Source organism: Canis aureus, chromosome 21 (assembly GCF_053574225.1).
Source record: "Canis aureus isolate CA01 chromosome 21, VMU_Caureus_v.1.0, whole genome shotgun sequence".
Classification (NCBI taxonomy): domain Eukaryota; kingdom Metazoa; phylum Chordata; class Mammalia; order Carnivora; family Canidae; genus Canis; species Canis aureus.
The window spans coordinates 18,276,757-18,299,896 of record NC_135631.1 but is presented as its reverse complement, the minus strand read 5'-3'; the positions used below and the strand labels follow the sequence as shown (position 1 = coordinate 18,299,896).

The 23,140-nt window shown below is 37.0% G+C and overlaps 1 protein-coding gene across 2 annotated transcripts in view; it reads right to left on the bottom strand.

Annotated features, from left to right (window-relative positions):
* Positions 1-23,140, bottom strand: part of ZFP91 (ZFP91 zinc finger protein, atypical E3 ubiquitin ligase) — a 47,067-nt gene that overhangs the window by 10,928 nt on the left and 12,999 nt on the right. For both annotated transcript variants that reach the window (XM_077863368.1, XM_077863367.1), the window contains exons 3-4: positions 638-850; positions 360-396 (exon numbers count right to left, since the gene is read on the bottom strand). In XM_077863368.1, the coding sequence (XP_077719494.1) occupies positions 360-396; positions 638-850 (250 nt within the window). The remainder of the gene's footprint in view (positions 1-359; positions 397-637; positions 851-23,140) is intronic.

The window sequence follows — 23,140 nt, the reverse complement described above, 5'->3', positions numbered from 1 at the left end:
ACAACAGTCTATAATCCTATGTCTAGTAATCCAATGATCTGCTTTACCAAAAAGATCAGAAAGCCCCCCCCCGCCCCCCCGCCAAAGCAAATACCAAAAACCCTAGTCAAAACCTCCATTTCCCATTAGTTGCTAACATGGAATAAGCCAGAATATAGAAAGTACTCAAGACCTGCTTTTTGAACTAAATTAACTAAAGATTACATGGTTAAAGCGCTAATCAAGAACAAAGTAGCACCTAAACTAAATACCAAAACTGAAATTTTTTTTTTCTTTAACAGCTCAACACTCTTTCAAGCAGAAAACAACTTTTGTGTGCGGTCTAATATCCCCAAAGGTTTAAATATGAAGTTTCTTACCTAATGCCACCTGGAGACTGATGTTCTTCTGTCCCATCTGGCAAAAGAAAGCAGAACAAAACTTTATCTTTACAGATACAGATATTTTGTCTCTGCAGCCAAGACACTCAAACCAAATTACTGCCTGGGATAACCATACAAAAGGAGTTTAACTGCAAATTTTCTGAAAGGAACCCTGTATCATCACACCTACCCCTGAAAGGTAAGCTGTTCAACATTACATTTAAAATCAACATGCAACTGGGTTATTAAATAACCATACTTCACTTGTACTGTACCATAATCAAGCTGATCTGTATTTGGTTCTGATTTGCAGATGAGCTGCAATGAACCGGTCTTTGACCTAGAGCTGCGGGTGTTCTCTGTGTCATGATGCCGAGAAACAGACGTCCTGCTACTGCTGCGCCAGCCCCGGCTAGGCCTAGTTGCAGCAATGGAAACTTCCTGAGGGAGGGTAGAATCGTCTTCTTCCTCTTTCTCTTCCTTAGGATCTGGATGAAAACATGTATCATTGCTTATAACCATCTCGGTAGATCTACTATTGTAACCAAAAAATTAATAAAAAAACAAAGTATATTTTTTCAGGAGAAAAGCCCCTCAGATATTTACTGAGATAACAGAAACAAGGTGACAGAAAACTTATCCTTATTGTCCATCATTCTAAAAACTTCCATGTTGTCAAGCAGTTTTATATGGTCTTATCTACTAAATAATGGACTGCTAATAGAAGTATGCAAAATATACCAAATTCTATTCACAGGATTCTAACCTTTTCATTTGAGACAAAGGCAACTAAATTAAGTGAGTTGTCCCCAAAAGACGGCCAGAACTTCTTACAGAAACACAAAGAAGATGGGGTGCCTGGCTGGCTCAGTCATTAAGCAGCTACGTTCAGCTCAGGTCATGATCTCAGGGTCCTAGGACTGAGCCCTATGTAGGGCTTCCTGCTCAGTGGGGAGTCTGCTTGTCCCTCTGCGCCTCCCCTCGCTCATCCTAATAAATAAATAAAATCTTAAAAAAAAAAAAAAAAAGAAACACAAAGAATAAAATCACAGGTCCAGATGTTTTAATAATCGAACAACGCTGAAAGAAATTGCCAAAGAGGAACTGCACACTAAAAATGCTTTCCCTTGACTCTAGTCAATAGTTCTTAGAACCACATCATGAATTTGAATTGACCTATAGGGCCAATCACGATCAAGCGCAGCTCCATGCTGCTCTGCTTCAGTTATCCTATAAGATGCTGTGCACAAGCACAGACACAATCTGTCCGTTATCCTATATGTTCTTCATGCTTTGAAGGGTGAATGAAGTGAGGTGGGGGCTATTTCCCCCTTCTGAGCAATAAATAAGAAGCTTTAGTATAAGAAACTGGGTTTCATTCCCAGTGTAATTTTTTACATATAGATATATATAGATACATAAGTATATTGGTACACTAAAAATGAGTCTATTTTGACTACAGACAATTCTTTCAATAATCTTAGAAAAGGCCTAAGAGTAACACAAAATTTTAGTTCTTAAAACTGATACCTATGATTATATAAACACAAAAACAACCTTCTGCATTGCAAATTCCACTAATAAGCGAAATTTAACAGTCCAACAGAAAAAGAGCTTTTTGGTAAAAACGTGTGGCTCTCACACGTAAACAGAAAAAAGGTCAATCCTCTCATGACAGGATAAACTCAAATGCAAACGATTAGTGAGACACCACTGTTCCCCTATCGTACTGATGATCCGAATGTTTGGCAACTGTGTATTGTCCAGGTTGGAGGAAAGAGTAATACAGATGATAGCATGTGCACTGGTAAAACCTCTTTGAAGGGCACTCTGACAGTATCTATCAAAATTATAAATGTGTATCCTTTCACATTAATTTCAACTAGTAAGAAGTTACCCTACAGAATTACAATCACACTTAGGTATAGAGGTAGTCATTATAGCACTGTTTTTAGTATGAAAGAACAGAAAACTAAACATCAGGAAGGGCCTGGTTACATGAATTGATACATCTAGTCAGTAGGCAACTGCATGGAAATAATTCTATGACACTTTATCATGCAAAAAAACCCATATCCATATAAAATCCAAATATTATATAGGTGTTTTATATATAGATATAGAAATAAATGATATATATATATATATATGTAAGTTATATATCTTATACATGACAATTATACTTCTGAAAGGATAGAGAAGAAATTGGTAAGATAAGTTTTGGTCACTTCCAGAGGTCCAAAAATATGCCCAGTGATTTCCTCAGTATCCACCCTAGGAAAATAAACTGGCACATGGAGGTTCACTGTAGCATGTTCATAACAGTTAAAGAATGGAAACGAACTATTCCCCCCCTCAATAAGAAAATGTTCAAATAAACTATGGTGTATTACTGAGATGGAATATTATATAGAAGCATCTGTAAAAAATGACATGGAATTACTGGCAAAAATATTGTTAAACAGAAATTAAGCAAAAAATAAGACACAAACCTACATAAAACATTGTTTTTTTTAAGATCTGAAAAATACAATTTCCTCCACTGTGGAACAAGGTAGTAAATGGGGGGTGGGGGGCTATTTTAGCTTTAACCGTATTCTGAAAGTTTTATGAGAATATTTTAAGGTAATATAATTAGTTTGAAATGCGGAGAATAGCAGTGGGAACTCCTAAAAACCTGACAATTATTAAATCAGATATGCATTTCCTTTCAGTTTTCTTTCCCACTCAGTGCCTGTCTCACTCTTCTCATATCTGAGCTACTTTATGTATCAAAATAATGCAATAATAATTAAAAAAAGGTTAGAATTGACAATATCTTCAACTATCTACAATCCAACAAGTTTACCCAGAAAATAACTGGAAGGTCAAAGAAACCTGTTCAAGATCATAAAGCTAGCTAAACAGACCCAGATATAAAAATCATATCTTGAGACTAGTAATCAAGAACTTCTCCATCTAGGTCATGGCTGCTTTTAAGATAATCTCTTAAAAGGGAGCAATTCGACATCCTCTATAAAGAAGAATAAATAACGTAGAGAGAGTCTTCCTTGTTACTCAACCCAACTATACTAATTTGGACTTTAAACCCACTCCATAACTTCCTGTTAAAGGTTTTTTCTTCATGATGAAAGGATTATTCAGCCACACCTTTTCATGCTGTTAATCAAATGATGGCAATTTGATAAGAATTGCTTATTCATATAAATAAAGCATAATAACCTATTTTATCCACCCCATCCCCACAAAAACTCATTAAAAAAAGGCATTATCAGAGTGATGTCAGCAAAATGTCCCTCCAACAGAAAAACACAAGCAATCACATTCACATGCACACACACACGTGCCAAAATCAACTTTGTTAAAAAAAAAAAAAAAAAAGGAAGATACTCATAGGTTTACAGCAACCAAGAGAACACTTAAGAAGGGCAGAGAATGGAGCAGATAGAATATTTGAAAAAATAAAGGCCAAAAGTTTCTCAAAATTAGTAAGACATGTATCTACACAAAAAGTTCCATAAGCTCCACGAACTCCAATAAGACAAATTCTGGGAAACTGAATAAAGGAAACATATTTACAATGGAGTTGGCTGGCTAGAAAGGGGAGCTCTCAGGCCATACCACTTGCTGCAATCCTTTGCAGACTCAAGACAAAGAAGCTCCATCTACTAACCCAGCGGGAAGAAGGAAGATTTTTCTTCTTGCCCGGCAACAGCCCAGTCAATGAGTCATCGTCACGGCTCGGCCAATGAAAATCTATTATATTTCGAACTCCTAGTTTACTCCAATGAACCAATGGACTTTGGGTTCATAACAGCAACCCCCATCTCATACCCCCCCAGAAGTTCCTTTCCTTTGTTTGTGGGACTCGCCTGTAGCTTTTGTTATTGCTTGCCTGTCCAGAATTGTAATTCCTCTGCTATTCCTGAATAAATCCACTTTGCTCGTAAAATAACTGGCTGCTTTACTTTTAAGGTCAATGACTCAAGAGACCCACATCAAGACACATTACCATCAAACAGTCAAAAGCCAAAGACAGAATCTTGAAAACAGCATAAGAGAAGTGGCTCATCAGGTATAAGAAATGCTTAGTATCATTAATAATCTATTTCTCATCCGAAACTAGGGAGACCAGAAGGTAGAGAGACGCCATATATAAAGGGGCAATGTCAAGCAAGAACTCTCTGTCTGGTAAAATGCCCTTTCAAAAGGGAGACATTCTCGGAAACAAGAGCAGAATTTGTTGCTAGTAGACCTAACCTACAAGAAACACTAGAGGGAGTCCTCCAGGCTGAAAGGACACTAGGAATTAACTCAAAGCCATTATGAGGAAATAAAAACACCATAATTACATAAATAAATATAAAATAGTATCACTGTGTTTTTGGTCTGTAACTCATTTTCCCAACATGACTTAAAAGTATATAAAACAGTAATTAAACACCTATGTTAATGAGCACATGATATAGAACGATTCCAAGTACTGGCATCTTTCTTGCTTAACAATTCATTCCTTAATTTATCTCTTTCCTCTCACTTTTAGTATGGAGTGGTAAGAAGAAACCAGACTGCACTTTCCACACTTTGCTTGGAAATCTTTTCAGCTAAATATACAAGTTCCTCACTTAGAAATTCTACTTTCCACTCAAGAGAACATAACTCAAGCTAAGTTATCTGCCACTTTATAACAAGGGTTACCTTTTTTCCACTTTCCATCAACATCTTCATCATTTCCTTCTAAGGCCTTTCCAGATTACCTTTAATGTCTGTATTTCTGCCAGCCTTCTTTAGGGCAATCCAGGCTGCTTTCTGATTAACTGCTTCAGAATTCCCCTACCTACTAGCCATTAACCAAAACCATTTCCATATATTCAGGTATATTTTGTTGCAGCAAAACACGACTTCCAGTATCAAACTCTGTATTTGTTTACTAGGGTTCCATAAGAAATTACCACAAAGACCTATTTATGTGCAAAGATCCTATTTCCAAATACATTACATTAACAGGATCTCAACATCTTTTTTGGGGGGAAACAATTCAACCCACAGCAAGAGGCTCTACTAATAAAAGACAAACTAGACTTCAAGTCAAAAACTGTTACGAGAGACCAAAAAAGGACACTGTATATTGATAAAAAGGGTCAATCAAGAGGATACAAGGATTATAAACACATACACACCTAATATATGAAGCAAAAAAATGACAATTAAAGGGAGAAATAGCCAGTACTAAAAAAAGAGACTTTAGTACCTTAATTTCAGTAATGGATACAGTAGTCAGAAGTCTAATTAGGAAATAGAAGACTTGAGTAACTCTATGGAAAAAAAAATCAGACCTAACAGATATATAAAAAATACTTCACATAAAACCAGAATACCAGAATACACAGTCTTCTCAAGTGCACACAGGAGATTCTCCAGGGAAGACCATATGTTAAGCCTCACAACAAGTCTTAAGAAATTTAAAAAGACTGAGATCATATAAAGAATGTTCTCTAATCACCACAGAATGAAACTAGAAATCAGTATCAGAAAGAAAACCAGAAGATTCACAAGTATGTAGAAATTAAAACAACACACTCTTCAATAAAGATGTTAAATAAATCACAAGGGAAATTAGAAAACACTTAAAGGTGAGTGAAAAGAAAAACACAAGACAGCATAACTTAAGGGCTGTAACAAAAGCAGTCCTTGGAGGGAAATTTATAGATATAAATGCCTAAAAAAAAAACAAAAACAAAAACAAAAAAACAAACAAACAAAAAAACCCGCATGTCTAATCAATAATCTACACCTTAAAGGGAAAGGGGAAAAAAGGAAGCCAAAGCTAGAAGAAGGAAATAAAGATTAGAGCAGAGATAAATAAGATAATAGAAAACAGAGAAAAAAATTTTTTTGAAAAGATTAACGGAATTGACAAATCTTTAGCTAAACTAAAATAAAAAAACTTGTTACTAAAATTAGAAATTAAAGTGAAGAAAAAAAAAGGATGAGAACACAATTAACAACTGTATGCAAACAAATTGGACAGCCTACATGAAATAAACACCTACACACACACTAAAACTCAAGAGGAAACAGAAACCTGAACACACAGTGAAGACAATCAGTCATCAAAACCTCCCAATGAACATTATCAACAAGAGCCAAACTATGAAAGAGCCCAAATGTCCATCAACTGATGAGTGGATAAAAGATGTGGTGTGTATATACATACATATACATATTAGCCATAAAAAGAAACTCTGCCATTTGCAATGACATGGATGGAGCGAGAAAGTATTATACTATGCAAAGTAAGTCAGAGAAAGACAAATACCATGATTTCACTCATGTGTGGAATTTAAGAAACATTAACAGATGTACACATGGAAAGGGGTAAAAAAAAGTATAAGAGACTCTTAACTACAGAGGAAAAAACTGAGGGTTGATGAAAGGAGGTGGGTGGGGATGTGCTAAATGGGTGATGAGTTCCAAGGAGGGAACTTGATGTAATGAGCACTGGGTGTTGGTGTTGTTAAGTAATGAAATTGCTGAACTCTACACCTGAAACCAGTATTATACTATATGTTAACTAGAATTTAAATAAAAATTTGAAACAAAAAAATAAATAAAATGATCACTTCCAAAACCAATACACACCTCCCACTGGGGGGAAAAAAAAAGCCCAGGAGCAGATGGTTTCACTGGTGAATTCTACTAATCATTTAAAGAATACGAACACTTCTCAAACTCTTCCAAAAAAATAGAAGGGAACACCTCAATTCATTCTTTTTTTTTTTTTCCTCAATTCATTCTTTAAGTCCATCCTTACTCTGATACCAAAGACAAAGACACCACAAGAAGACTACAGACCAATTTCCCTTGCAAACCAAAGTCAGCAGGCACATTAAAACTATGCAGCATTTTAACACTAAGATCAAATGTGATGTATCCTAAGATTATGAGGGTGGTTCAATATACAAAAATCAATTGGTAAAATATACATTACTAGAATGAAGGGGAAAAAAACAATCATCTCAAATGATGTAGAAGCATCTGACAAAATTTAGCAAACTTTCGTGGTAAGAACACACAGCAAACTGGGAACAGAATGAAACTTCCTCAACCTGATAGAGGGAATTTATCAAAACCCCAGAGCTAATACAATACACTCAATGGCAAAAGACTGAAAACTCTCTTCCCAAGATCAAGAACAAGACAAGGATGCTCTCTTTCTTCATTTCTTTTCAAAGTTGTACTGGAAGTTCTAGCCAGAGCAATTAGCCCAGGGGAGGGAGGAGAAGCCACTCAAATTGGAAAGAATGAAGTAAAACTATCTCTATTTGCAGATGAAATGATCTTATTTCTAAAGAAAATTCTAAAGATTCTGCAAAACTACTACCAAAGGTAACAAATTTAGCAAAGTTGAAGGATACAAGACCAACACACAAAAACATTTTGTTTTAAATACACTAGCAATGAGTAACCCAAAAAGGGAAATAAGAAAACAATTCCATTAACAATTCAATTAAAAAAAATAAAATAATTGAATACAGGTAAGATGTCAATAGTCCCCAAATTGATCTACAGATTAAATACAGTCCCTATCAAAATCCCAGCTTCCGTTTTTTGCAGAAATTAACAACCTGATCCTAAAATTCATGTGAAAATATAAGGGACCTAGATTATCCAAAACAATCCTGAAAAAGACTCACTTTGTTCTCTCCAGTCTCACAACTTACAACTCACAATAAAGCTGCAGTAATCAATCAGTATCACTATCACCGTGTGGTACTGGCATAAGGACAGACAGAATGACCAACAGAAGTGAACTGAGAGTCTCCATATAAACCCATACATCTATAGTCAACTGATTTTAAACAAGTTTGCTGAGACTATTAATGGGGAAAGGATCCATACAAAGAATGAAGTTGAAACCCTTACTTTAGGCCATATATAAAAATTAACTCAAAATGGATCAAAGACCTAAATATAAGGGCTAACACCAAAAAACTCTTAAAAGAAAACCTACAAAATGGGAGAATTATATTTAATAAGTCTAATACTCAGAATATATAAAGAAGTCTCAGTTCAACAAAAAGACAAATCACCAACTAAAAAATGAGCAAAGAACTTTAAGACACTTCTGTAAAGAAGATAATACAAATGGCAAAAACACACAAAAATGCTCAATATAAATCATTTATTTTTTATTCCTTTTTAAAGATTTATTAGAGAGAGAAAGTGTAAGAGTGAGACAACACAAGTAGGGGGAGCTGCAGAGGTAGAGGGAGGGAAAGCAGGGGGCCTGGATGCAGAACTCCATCCCAGGACCCTGAGATCAGGACCTGAGACCTGAGCCAAAGACAGACGCTTAACTGACTGAGCCACCCAGGTACCCCAATATAAATCATTTATGAGATGCAAATAAAAACCACAATGAGATTACCATTTCACACTCACTAGGATAGCTCTAATAATAACTTAAAAGAAACCAGAAATAACAAATGTGGAGAGATGTGGAGAAACTGCAACTCTTTTGCACATTGCTGCTGGGAATGTAAAAGGGTGCAGCCATTATGGAAAACAGGTAGTTCCTCAAAAACAAACATTAAGTTGCCATATAACCCAGCAATTGCACTCATAGGTACAGTCCTCCCACACTGAAAACAGGTATCCAAATTCTTGTACGTGAATGTTCATTTCTGTACAATACACAACAGCCAAAATGTGGAAACAATTCAAATGTCCATCAAACACTGAACAGATAAACAAAATGAAGTATATTAATGCAGTAGCATATTACTCACAAAAAGGAAAGAAATACTAAAATGTATTACCACATGCCACAACATGGATGAACTTCGAAACTATTATGCTATACAACAGAACACATGAAAGTCACAAATTGTAGGATTCTACTTATATAAAATATATAGAATAGGTAAACTCAAATTAATGTTTTAAAATAAGCAAAGTAAAAGCAGAGATTAATCTTTGTTAGAGACTAGCTCCCTGCAGTGAAACCCTGCACTGAATCCCAGGACTAGGATCTCACCCTGAGAGCTGAAGGCAGATGCTCAACCGCTGAGCCACTCAGGCATCCCGGGGGATGACTATTTTTAACGAGCATGGGGTCTTGTCTGATGAGGATTAAAATGTTTGGAACTAGACAAAGATGATGTTGCATAAATTATAAAGGTACTAAATGTCACTAAACCGTATGCTTTAAAATAGTTAATTTGGGGGCGCATGGGTGGCAAAGTCAGTTAAGCATCCAACTCTTGATTTCAGCTCATGATCTTAGTGTTGTAAGACCAAGCCTGGTGACAGACTCTGCCTGCACTGGGTGTAGAGTCTGCTTGAGATTCTCCCCAACGTTTTCTCCCTCTGTAAAATAAAATAAAATGGTTAATTTTGTTGGGTGAATTTTCCTCAAAAAAAACAAAACAAAACAAAACAAAACAAAAGGCACTGTCAGGTTTCCAGAGCAGAAATTGACAACCAAAGGATAACGCACACGTTAGGATAAACAATCATGACCAGATAGAAAAGAACCAAGTTTCTTTTGTGTGGTACTTCAAAGACAATTTCTAGCTGTTTCTTATAAAAGCAGTTGACTTTGAAAAGGCCCCTTGAGGGATCCCTGGGTGGCGCAGGGGTTTAGCGCCTGCCTTTGGCCCAGGGCGCGATCCTGGAGACCCGGGATCGAATCCCACGTCGGGCTCCCGGTGCATGGAGCCTGCTTCTCCCTCTGCCTGTGTCTCTGCCTCTCTCTCTCTCACTATGTGCCTATCATAAATAAAAAATAAAAAATTAAAAAAAAAAAAAAAAAAAAAGAAAAGGCCCCTTGATATATAATAAGAATGAAGAAAATTCCCCTCACAAAGTTTAAGTGAAGGAAGACATCAGGCAAACTACTGCCTGAGCAACATAACATGTAGGCACAGAGAATACAACCACAACCTTGAAAGAGGAAGAAGGGACAAAGAAAGAATGGTTGCTACTATAATTCAGACAAAAAGATACTGGCACTACTGGCAGGAAGTTAATCCTAATTTTTTTAGGTAGCAAAAAATGAAATTTAACAGTAATTTATCTTAATCTTACAGCAACAAATAATTTTTTTTCTTCTTACATTTTAAAAAAGATTTTATTTATTTGAGAGTGAGCTCGAGCAGGGGGCTGGGGGGAGGAACAGAGGAAGAGGGAGAAGCAAGACCCCCTCACTGAGCAAAGAACCTGATGCAGGGCTCCATCCCAGGACTCAGAGGATCATGACCAGAGCTGAAAACAGATGCTTAACTGACTGAGCTACCCAGGTACCCCTAGAACAGATAATTCTTTCAAAACAACCTCATCAAATTCTAAAAGATCAGAGCCACTTCATCATGATAAAACACTTCAAGTCAGAAGGGCCATCCTAGTATGATCTGGTCCTCCTTCAGGTTGCCCTAGTTTTCTAACTGAAGTTTAGAGAAATTAAATAACTTGTTCAAGATTACAAAAGCTAACACTGTCGGATGAAACAGGGAATGACTGGTTGGTAAGCTGGGAAGAAACCACAGTAAAAGTCTTTTCATTTCTATTTAAGTATTTACTTTTTTTTTCCTGGAAAAGTAACAAATTAAATATTTGACAAGTATTAAGTGCCTAACAGTATGATGATTTTTTTTTCTTTCAAATTTAGTCCTCACTTTGTCAAGTAATTTTTATTCTTGTTTATATAGATGAGGAAAGCAAGTAACTAACTTTCCCAGCCTCACAAATTAAGCTGTGGAGCTGGGATTTGAACCCAGGTATATCTAAGTCCAAAGTCTGTATTCTTTCTATTATACCACTCCTATAACCATATAAAAAAGAAATGGGAAAAGTGCCCAGTGAAGAGCTTAATTCAGATTTGGGTCATTTCCACTCAGCCTAAGGTTCAAGGTGCCAAGAGAGAATCTCATTTATGCAATATACTGACTTAAAGATCACGAAAATTATTCCATGAAAGTGAATTTTTAATCTAAAACTGTACATGGTATTTGTTTTAAAACAGATAAATGGAAGGAATATTTTATGATTAAAAACCAGAACAGGGCAGCCCAGGTGGCTCCGCAGTTTAGCGCTGCCTTCAGCCCAGGGCCTGATCCTGGAGACCCGGGATCGAGTCCCATGTCAGGCTCCCTGCATGGAGCCTGCTTCTCCCTCTGCCTGTGTCTCTGCCCCTCTTCTGTGTGTTTCTCATGAATAAATAAAATCTTAAAAACAAAACAAAACAAACAAAAAACAGAACAAAGCTGAGAGATTTTCAAACTTCAATTAAGAAATTAACTTAGTACATTTCTCTGGTTTACTCATTTTTAAACTAACAAGGCTGCTTGTACGTAAATATGTGCTTAAATACTTAAATTAGATTTTTCTTTCTTGTTCCAGTCATTTTCTCCACTACTTATTGTATCTATGCTTTTATTTTCTTTCTTACCTATTCCAGGGTAGATATCAGCCACTGTGGCACTAAGACAAAATAAAGGATAAAAAATACTAATGAGCATTTATAAAATTTCTATGGCTATTAAAATTTTAGGTCAAAAAATTAGAAGCACAAACTAAACTATTAATTTTCAAAGTATAAGCATTAGTTGAATTAGTTGTCTCTTGGAAACATTAAGACTTCACTTAGTTTTAAGAGAGTGAAAGGATGTGTTCCCCTTGACATTTTGAAAATTAGTGTTCATTAACTGAAAGATCTCTACAGCTCAAAATTTAACATTTAAAAGTTTGAATAGATATGGTTGGATTCTGAAGGCTAAGTAAAGTGCTAGCTTGGTGATAGAGGGAAATAGGAAGGAAGGGCATGTGCAAATGTCATGAGATGGGGACTGAAAGAAGACCAATATGACTGGAGCAGAAAGAACAGGAAAGAAACTGTCACCATCTATACTGCTGCTGAAGAGGCAGGAAAATGTCTAATAAAGAAGGTCCTTGGAGTACCTGGGTGGCTCACAGTTGGTTTAAGTGTCCAATTATTTTTTATTATTTTTAAATAATTTTATTTATTTATTCATGAGACACAGAGAGAGAGGCAGAGACATAGGCAGAGGGAGAAGCAGGCTCACCGCAGGGAGCCCAGTGCAGAACTTGATCCCAGTACCCTGGGATCACTCCCTGAGCCACCCAGGCATCCCTTAAGTGTCCAACTCTTGATTATGGCTCAGGTAAGGATCTCAGGATTGCGAGATGGAGCCCTGCATGGGGCTCCGTGCTCAGCATGGAGTCTGCTTGAGATTCTCACTCTCCCTCTGCTCCCCTCACCCCCCTACTAAAGTGCATGCTCTAAAATAAATACATAAAATCTAAAAAAGATCCTTGAAGGATTTTGACTTTTTATTCTAATGGCCACAGAAAGCCAGAGGAAGAATTTAAGTTGGAATGTGGCATGATGAGATTTGCAGATTTTTAACATTCACTCTGGTTGCAAGCTAGAGAATGACCTCCAGAGGTGCAGGAGTGGATTCTGAAAGTCTACTGCAATAGAACAGGCAACAAATAATAGCCTGAAAAAGAGTACAAGCATTGGGGATGGAAAATAGTGGAGATTTGTAAAATACTTCGGAGACAGACCAGATAGGACTAAAGAATGACTTCTTAGAATAGAGGGTGAAGAGAAAGAGGTCTCATGGATTTAGTTTCTAGATTTATGACCTGAGCAACTGGATAGATGGTCAAAGTACAAAGGGTCTATCCAACAAGATCTAATTGTAAATATTTATGCCCCTAACTTGGGAGCAGCTAAATATATAAATCAACTAATAACAAGTTCAAGGAAACTCATCGATAATAATACAATAGTAGGATACCTTAACACCCCACACAACAATGGATAGATCATTTAAGCAGAAAATCAATATGAAAACAAGAGAGAGAAAAAAAAAGATCAGGTGTCTTTTGTTGTTTTGAGGAAAACATTAGCAAAAATATGAATTCTGTTCTGGACAAGTTCAGAACAGATGTCTGCTGAGAAAAAAACATCAGTGGGTCTAGTTGAGGAAGGGATCTGGGCTACCTACCTACAATTGGGAATTACCATTATCATGTCTGATTATAGTGTTATGATCTAGATTTAGCATAGTCCACATAAAATGATCATTTTCAACTTTCATGAAATAGGTTATTTTTAAGCTATTCCCAACTTTTGGCTTATTCACTGGATTTGGCTTATTCACTGGTTCCTTTATTCCAGAAGTAGTTTTGTATTGTAAAATCTATTTTAAAAAATTAACCATAGTACAGTTTTGCTTTTGTTCAGGTCTTTCAATCCATTCTCTCCTAAGTGCACTGTCATATTTTGATGGTAAAATGTAGTGTGCAGAGTATCTGGGCACATAAAGACAGTTGTACTCAAGTATGGGTGTGACACTGACATTGAGGGTAAGTTTAAGAAAAGGGAAAACACAACAATGCTACAAAAACAGAGAAGCTCAGAGATAACAGGGGTACAGAAATACTACAGGGTGAAATTTGGGAGTCCACCTAAAGAGAACTGTGAGCAATAAGACCTTGAGGAAATATAATTTATCTACACTGTAGAGGTTTTGGATCCAAGCCTAAGAAATTTGAAGTTACAAAGATAGTAGAGAATCTGAAGGTTACAAGGTAAGAGTTACAGGACTTGAATGGAGATCAGTCTAGCACACAGTGAATTTATAATAAAGAGATGGTTTGAGAATTGTAACTTAAGATCAGGGGATGCAACTGTAGTATATCTAATTTTACTAAGGACCTTACTTAAAAATTCTAATGGATAAAAGGTTGATAGACTGAGGTCAGGTTTGGGGGGGGAGGTTGCAAAAGGAGCAGACCTTGACCACAGTGAAGATAAGGAAGAAAGAGGCATTTGGCTATTTGGCCTCTGCCTCTGCTATTCCACTAAAACAGCTGTTGATAAAGTTCCGAATGTCTTCCATGTAGTCTTCCTCTGACTGTCCTTTAGATTTAAATGCCACAGCTCAGTGCTAGAGTCTCCTCTCACTCTGTATCATTCTCTCTGTGTAATCTACTTTTGCCTGTTAAATAGTATCCATCATAATAACCACCTACTTCAGGGTTTCCAGATGTACTCACTCAGTATAGTAAGCGACAGACCATGGCGGTGCTTTAATAGGGAAGCACTTGCCATGTGCTATGAAAGAGTTTGTTGCCTTGTAATAGTTAAACTACAAGTAAATACAAAATGAACATAACAGCACACATACAAAGTCACCTAAAAAATGGAGCTAGCACTTGGGCTAACCTAATTAATGACCATTAATAAGGAATATTATTATGTGACTGCCACTGTTCTAAGTAGTTGTCTATCATCTTACAATGAATTCTTGAAATATTCCCATTAAAATGGTACTTACTACATACTTCCCTAATCTTACAGACAGGCAAATGACATGGGAAAATGAAGAAACTTGCCAAGGACACGTAGGAAGCTCAGGACAAAGCAGAGTTCAAATCCAGGTTGTCTGATTTTTGAAGACCATGCTCTTTAATCACAATACTCTTACACTAAAGAAACCTTGAACTCCCCTGTCCTCTAAATGAACTATCGCTATCTCTGCATTATGTATCATCTCTAGATCTTGCATTTTGATTGTGATGCTACTCTTCCTTTAAAACTGCTTTTGTGGGGGTGCCTGGGTGGCTCAGCAGGTTTGACATCTACCTCTCCCTTCGGCTCAGGTCATGATCCCAGGGTCCTGGGACGGAGCCCCACGTTGGGCTCCCTGCTCAGCAGAGAGTCCGCCTCTTCCTCTGCCCCTCCCTTTGCTCGTTCTGTCTCAAATGATAAACAAAATCTTAAAAAACAAAAAACAAAAAAAACTGCTTTGGCAAGGTCAAGCAAGGGTTTGACCAATGCTGAGCAAGGGCTCTTATGTTTGTGTACCATGGGATCCTCTGAGATGTAATAAAGCTTATATACTCCTCAGGATTCTTATTTTTGAGTGTATAAAATAAAGTAGGATTTGAAAAGAAGATTTACAAAGAAAACTATAATGGAATATAATAGTTAATCCACAGATTCCTTAAACTAAAGGGTCTGATGCATTTTTGTTCTTAATTATGCACAATCTTTCAGTAGCATCTGCCACTACTGTCCCAGCTACCCCCTCCTAAAAATTAAAATACTTTTTCCTTTACTTCTACCATTTGTTCTTCCTGGACCTTTCATCCTTCTTGGTCTCATTTGGGCTCTCCATATTCTACTTGAAATGTTGGTGTTTACAGGCCTGCTTCTTCTCTTCTCACTGAAAACACCTACATGATCTCATCCACTCCCAGAGTTCAAGTACTATCTTAAAAGCCTAAATTTTTATAACCAACTATCTACCAGTCATTTCCTTTTTAATTTTGAGGCCTGTAAGGCCTGAAGTGGAGGACAGATCTAAGCTGTGTCCAGACTCCTGACCCAGGGAAACTGAGAGATGATAAATGAGTGTTGTTTTCAGCTTGTGGTAATTTGTTACACAGCAACAGAAAACTAATCCAGTGGTCAAACACTGTGGTTCTGGCAACAACTTCAGAAAAGAATGCATGAGCGACCAAGTAACTTGATGCTAGGAAATGCTGGAATCACATAATTCTCCTTCTTCTAGAATCTTTTTTCTAATACCATGTCCACCAAGCTACTTTCTAATCCTTTGGTTTTAGGGCAAAGCCCAAGATTTTTAATGATACAGAAAGGTCCAAAGCAATGGAATATAAAGAGTTCTGTTGATAGAATATAAAATGTAAATGTGACACAAGCAGAGGTTTGAGAGAAGCACTTTTGCAAGCAAAGCTTGCTCTTTGGAAAGCTGCCCAGGCTTCCATGTTATTAAGAAGCTGGACTAGCCAGTGGAGGATGAGAGGCCATGAGGAGGAAAACCATGGTGCTGGCCCACAGCCAGCACCAACTGCTACACATGCCGGCATAGCCATCTTGCCCCATCAAGCCCTTTCAGCTGTTATATGACTGCAGCTGCCCAATGAGCCCAAGAGAACAGCAGGAGAACCATCCAGCCAACCAAAGAACAAAGAGAAATAATAAACTGTTTTAAGACACTAATTCGGGTGATGTGTTCTAAAGTAAAAGACATTAACGGAAAGTCTCAATTTTCTCATCTATAAAATGAAGGATTACAGACGATCTCTGAGATGTCTCCAACATAAACATTGTGATTCACACTCTTCACATTCTCAGATATAAGAAACTAAACAATAAAAATAGATTTGGTGGGATGAATGTTACATAGATTAGAATAAATAAGAGGGATATTAGAATTAATTCAAGGTTTTAAGTTTTAAATAGTGTGCAGGTGACTTAAACACAGCAGATTGAAATATATTTTTTGTCTATTTCCTACTAAAATGACAGGAAAGAATAAAAATGACTAATACCCAGAGCCAAAGGAACCCAAAAGGAGAAAACAGTCCCATGATTTCATTTCAACAAAACTTTAGAAAATCAAAACCAGGATATTGATAAAGACTTTATATATCAAATAGGGTTTAAACTTAAGGAGGTGGGGAAATAAACAAGTAACAAGCAAGCATGCACATGCACGCGCGCACACACACTCTTTCAGCCACTTCAAAAAGGAATAGGAATCAAAGTCACAAAGTGCCTTGGAAAGGGGGTTACACAGCGTAACACTGGAAAAAGAGCAGGTAAATGTTTTAAAAGTAGTTTGAACACCCAGACTATTATCCCATGCTGTAAGCAACTACCCTTCCTACCCTTGGGTTTACCATTTAAGAAAGGCTGAACTAGACAGGTTCTGGCATAAACAGTTTCAGGTTAGGGCAGAGGTAAAATATTATCAGAGACTAGGGGGAATTAAATAGAAGCAAAAATAATAAATGCTGAGGACCCTTCTTACTGATCTCCCACCCACCTCATGTAACCAGAGATACCAGAATTTCTCTCTGAAGAAACAGAAATGGCCCATAGAGAGACTATGCCCACATCATCCCTTCACAGGGGAGAGAAATCTAATCTGTACACACATACCTCCCCAATCATAATTTTAGTATTTTACTCTAAAAATCAGAAGAAAATTACTGAACTCCAAAAACTTGATGAAAATTTGAGAGGCTAAAGAAACAAATGGGAAAAACAACCTGAAAGAAATGGGCAATTCAGGGGACAGGAAAAAAAAAGTAATCCCCCCCCCCCCCAAATATATCCTAGAATGAAAGGCAAATACATCATTAGATAAGAATACAGGGCACCAGGGTGGCTCAGTCAGTTAAGCATCTGACTCTTGATTTCAGCTCAGGGGGTGATCTCGGGGTCATGAAATCACATCTTGTAGAAGGCTCTCCATGCTCAGCAGGGTGTCTGCTTGAGATTCTTTCTCTTCCCCCTCCCCCCACTCAGACTTACTCTCTAACCTTGAAGAAAAGGTGCTAAATTAAGCTGAGAAAATAGAACAGAAGTAGAAAGGGTTACAAAATGGAATTAAAGATAAAATTAAAGAGAGAAAGCAAGAACAATAGTGATGCTTAACAAAGAAATAAGAACATAAAATCTGCTACAAAATAAAGACATGAATTTTAATTTAATGTCATTTATGTGTCAACTTGGCTAACGGTGATGTTGTAATTTGTAAGAAAAATACATATTAGGTCTTCACCCACAAGTTCCTAACTCACAGCTCCCTAAGCGTTAAGAGTGACAAAGGTGTTTCTTGTCATGTTAGTAACATTGACTTTGGACCCCACCTAAGGAAGGCAGCTGATTGCCAAAAGGTTGAACTTTTATTCCCCTGCTCCCCAACTCCTGGAGAAAGGAAGGCCTGGTGGTTGAACGGACTTAATCATGGCCACAATGAAGCCTCTATAAAAACCCAAGTCAGGGTTCAAAGAGCTTCCAGGTTGGTAAACACCTGGATATTTGGGGAGAATGGCATGCTCTAACAAGAAAGAGAAGGGAAAATGACACCAGCTAGACCTCTAGACCTGACCTTTACTGCCCACCTGCTTGTACTCACCAAACTCTGTCTTACATTTTTCCTTAAACTCTTCTTTGTAGCTTTTCACTCAGGCAAATGGAAACAAAAACCATCCCTCAAGTAATAGTGACTGTCCTGACAAGACTTCCAGCCAGCCCAGACCACCCAAACCCTGACTTGCACTTGCCTGCATGGACCATGGAGTAACCTCTAGAATGACCAATTACTGTTACCTCATTATAATACTAAACTCTGCCCAAGGAGAACAAACCTCATTCACATAACATACAATACCTATATACAGGTGTGTTTCCTTAAGGCGCATGCATATATGGCCTTATACCAGCCTCTACATAAGATAAGGCTTCTCTATCTAAAGATTCCTCACCCTAAATAAAAGGAACCAATTCACCCTTACTTGGAAAGTCACAGCTTTGGAAGTTATTCTCTGCCATCACCTTATTTTTTGCAAGTAAGGTTTCCTTTGTCCAACGACTTAACCACTATAATTTCTATCTGTGACTCACCAAGGAGCAAACTCATGTTGGTTTGGTTACAGAAACTTCTCACCCTTTCTCCCATACCTTGCCCTTTACATCTCTTTCATCTGGCTGTTACTGAGTTATATCCTTTTATAATAAACCAGTGATCCAGTAAGTAAAATGTGTCTGAGTTCTGTGAGTAGCTCTAGCAAATTAACAAAAGGAGGGGGGTCATGGGTACTTGTGATTTATAGCCAGTTGTTCAGAACAGGTAACAATCTGGACCTGCTACTGGCATCTGAAAAAAAGGGTAGGGAAGCAGTCTTATAGGACTGAGCCCTTAACCTATGGAATCTGATGTTATTTCCTCACAGACAGTGTCAGAGTTGGGTTGAATTCCTGGATATCCTGCTGATATCTGAGAATTGCTTGATTGCTGTGTGGAAAACCCTCTCTTCCCCAACTCCATAATGGTGCTTAGCTGTTTCGTCAAACACCAGCCTAAATATTGCTGTAAGGGTCCTTTTTAGATAAGATTAACATTTAAATCAGTAGACCTTGAGTAAACCTCCCTCTATAATCTGGGTACATCTCATCCAATCAGTTGAAGGCCTAAGAGCAAAGACAGATTTTATGGAGTCTGGCTTCAAGGTTGCAATACCACATCTTATTTGAATTTCCAGTCTGTAGACATGCCCTGTGGATTTTGATAGACACCACAATCACATAACCTAATTCCTTAAAATAAACCTCTCTGTATATATCCTATTGGTTCTGCTTAATCAAGGATCCTAATACTCCAGTAAAGAGAAACTTTAAGTTTCATATACATTTTAAAAATTTTAAATTCAATATAATTGACATACAGTGTTATGTTAGTTTCAGATATACAATATAGCAATTCTATACATTACTCAGTGCTGCTCATAGTGAGTGTATCTTAATCCCCTTCACCTATTTCACACATACATACATACATACACACACACACACACACACACACACACACACACCTCACCTCTGGTAATCATCAGTTTTTTCTATTTAAGGATCTGGGTTTTTTTTTTTTTTTTTTTTTTTTTTTTGGTTGTTTCTACATATGTGTGAAATCATAGGAAAGCTGTCTTTCTATCATTTATTTCACTTAGCATTATGCCTTCTAGTTCCATTCACATTGTTGCAAATGTGAAGTTTCTTTTTTTTATGGCTGAGTAATATCCCACTATATATGTAAATATATATAAATATATATGTATATATAGACTATACATATATGTGTATATATAGTCACTTCTTTATCCATTCATCTATCAACTGACACTTCCATTATGTGGTTCTTGTTAATATTGTTGCAATAAAGAGATGCATGTATTTTTTCCATTTAGTGTTTTCATATTCTTTGGGTAAATACCTAATAGAATTACTGTATTATATAGTAGTTCTGCTTTTAATTTTTTAAGCAATTTCCATAATCTTTTCCACAATGGCTGCATCAGTTTGCATTCCTTGCCAACCAGTTTTTTCCTCCACATCCTCACCAATACTGGTTTCTTGTGTTTTTGACTTTAGTCATTCCGACAGGTGTGAGGTATCTCAATGCATGTTTTTCCCCCCATTGGGCTTTTTTTTTTAAAGATTGATTGATTTATGATAGATGTGTAGAGAGAGAGAGAGAGGCAGAGACACAGGAAGAGGGAGAAGCAGGCTCCATTCAAGAAGCCCGACATGGGACTCGATCCCGGGATTCCAGGATCGCGCCCTGGGCCAAAGGCAGGCGCTAAACCCCTGAGCCCCCCCAGGGATTCCCGCTCCCCCCATTGGGTTTTGACTTCCATTTTCCTGATGATCAGTGATGCTAAGCGTTTTCTCCTATGTCTGTTAGTCATCTGGAGGTCGTCTTTGGAAAAACGTCTGTTCTTGCCTTCCCTTTTTTAAACCTGGATTTTTTGGTGTTGAGTTGTAGAACTTCTTTATATATTTTGGATACTAACCCTTTATTGCACATGTCATTTGCAAGTATCTCTTCCCATTCAATAGAGTTTTTTGTTTACTGATTATTTTCTTTGCTTCACAGAAGTATTTAATTTTGACATGGTCCCAAGAGTTTATTTTTGCTTTTGTTTCCCCTAACTCAGGAGATGTATCTAGACAAAAGTTGCTATGGCCATAATATCAGAGAAATTACTTCCTATGCTCTCTTCTAGGATATTTATGGTTTCAGGTCTTTAATTCGAGTTTATTTTTGTATATAATATAATAAAATGGTCCAGTTTCATTCTTTTGCATGTAGCTATCCAGTTTTCCCATCATTTATTGAAGAGACTTTTCCCCATTGTGTATTCTTGCCTTCTTTATTAAAGACAAACTGGCTAGAAAATCATGGGTTTATTTTTGGGCTCTCTATTCTGTTCCATTGATATATGTGTCTATTTTTGTGCCAGTACCACACTGCTCTATTACAGCTTTATTGTATAGCTTGAAATCAGGTATTATGATACCTCCAGTTTTGTTCTTCTTTTTCAAGATTTCTTTGGCCCCTCAGAGTCTTTTGTGATTCCCCATAAATTTTTGGGTTATTTGTTCTAGTTTTGTAAAAAAATTTGTTGGTATTGATAGGGAACTTCATTAAATCTGTAGATTGCTTTGAGCCATATGAGACATTTTAACAGTATCTGTTCTCCCAATCCATGAGCATGAAAGATCTTTCCATTTATGTCATCTCATTTTATTTCATCAGTGTATTATAGTTTTCAGAGTACAGATCTTTCACCTCTTTAGTTAAGTTTATTCCTGGTATTTTTTTTTTTTTTTTTTGGTGCAATTGTAAATGGGACTGTTTCCTTAATTTCTCTACTACATCATTATTAGTGTACAGAAATGCAATGGATTTCTCTATATTGGTTTTGAATCATGCAACCTTACTGAATTCATTTATCAGTTCTAGTAGCTTTTTGGTTGAGACTTTAGAGCTTTCTGTATCTGCAAATAGTAAAAGTTACACTTCTTCCTTACCAACGTGGATGCCCTTTCTTTTTCTTGTCTGAGTGCTGTGGCTAGGACTTCCAGTACTATGTTGAATAAAAGTGGTACGAGTAGACATCCTTGTGTTGTTCTGGATATTAGGACAAAAATTTTTCATAATTGAGTACATTAGCCGTGGGTTTTTCAAATATGGCCTTTATTCTGTTGAGGTCTGTTCCCTCTAAACTTACTTTGTTGAGGGTTTTTCTCATGCACAGATATATTTTTTCACATGTTTTCCCTGCATCTATTGAAATGATCATGTTTTTATCCTTTCTCTTATTGATGTATCACACAGATTGCTTTGTAAATGCTGAGCCACCCTTGTGTCCCAAGAAAAAAATCCCACTTGATTGCAGTGAATGATTTTTTTTAAAGTATGGTTGAAATCAGTTTGCTAATATTTTGTTGAGGAATTTTACATCTGTGTTCACCAGATATATTGGCCTGTAGTTCTTTTTTTGGTACTATGTCTTTATCTGGTATTCACTGGTATCAAGGTAACACTGGCCTCACAGAATGAATTTGGAAGCTTTCCCTCCTCTTCTAGTTTCTGGAATAATTTGAGAAAAATAGGTATTAACTCTTCTTTGAATGTTTGGTAGAACTCACCTGTGAGGCCATCTGGTCCTGGACTTTTGCTTATTGGGAGTTTTTTGATTACTGATTCAATTTTACTGCTCATAATTAGTCTGTTCAAATTTTCTATTTCTTCCTGATTCAGTTTTGGGAGGTTTATATTTCTAGGAATTTATCCATTTCTTACAGGTTGTCCAATTTTTTGGCAGATAATTTTTCATAATACTCTCTTATAATTCTTTTGTTTTTTTTTTTTGTTTTTTTTTTTAAGATTTTATTTATTTATTCACGATAGTCACAGAGAGAGAGACAGAGAAGCAGAGACACAGGCAGAGGGAGAAGCAGGCTCCATGCACCGGGAGCCCGACGTGGGATTCGATCCCGGGTCTCCAGGATCGCGCCCCGGGCCAAAGACAGGCGCCAAACCGCTGCGCCACCCAGGGATCCCAAATCTTTTGTTTTTAAGTAGGCTCCACACCCAGTGTGGAGCCCAATATGGGGCCACGACCCTGAGATCAAGACTTGACCTGAGATTAAGAGTCAGATGTGTAACCAACTGAGCCATCCAGATGCCCCACTCCTTTGTATTTCTTTGGTGTCGGTTTTTAGTTCTACTCTTTCATTGTTTTCCCCCCAAATCACCAATGCATACTCCTGATCAAATACTTATTTAATAAGAAACAAGGTTCTGGTTATAACATATTTGATTCCTTAGAATATTTCAAGCTAATGAGCATGAAATCGG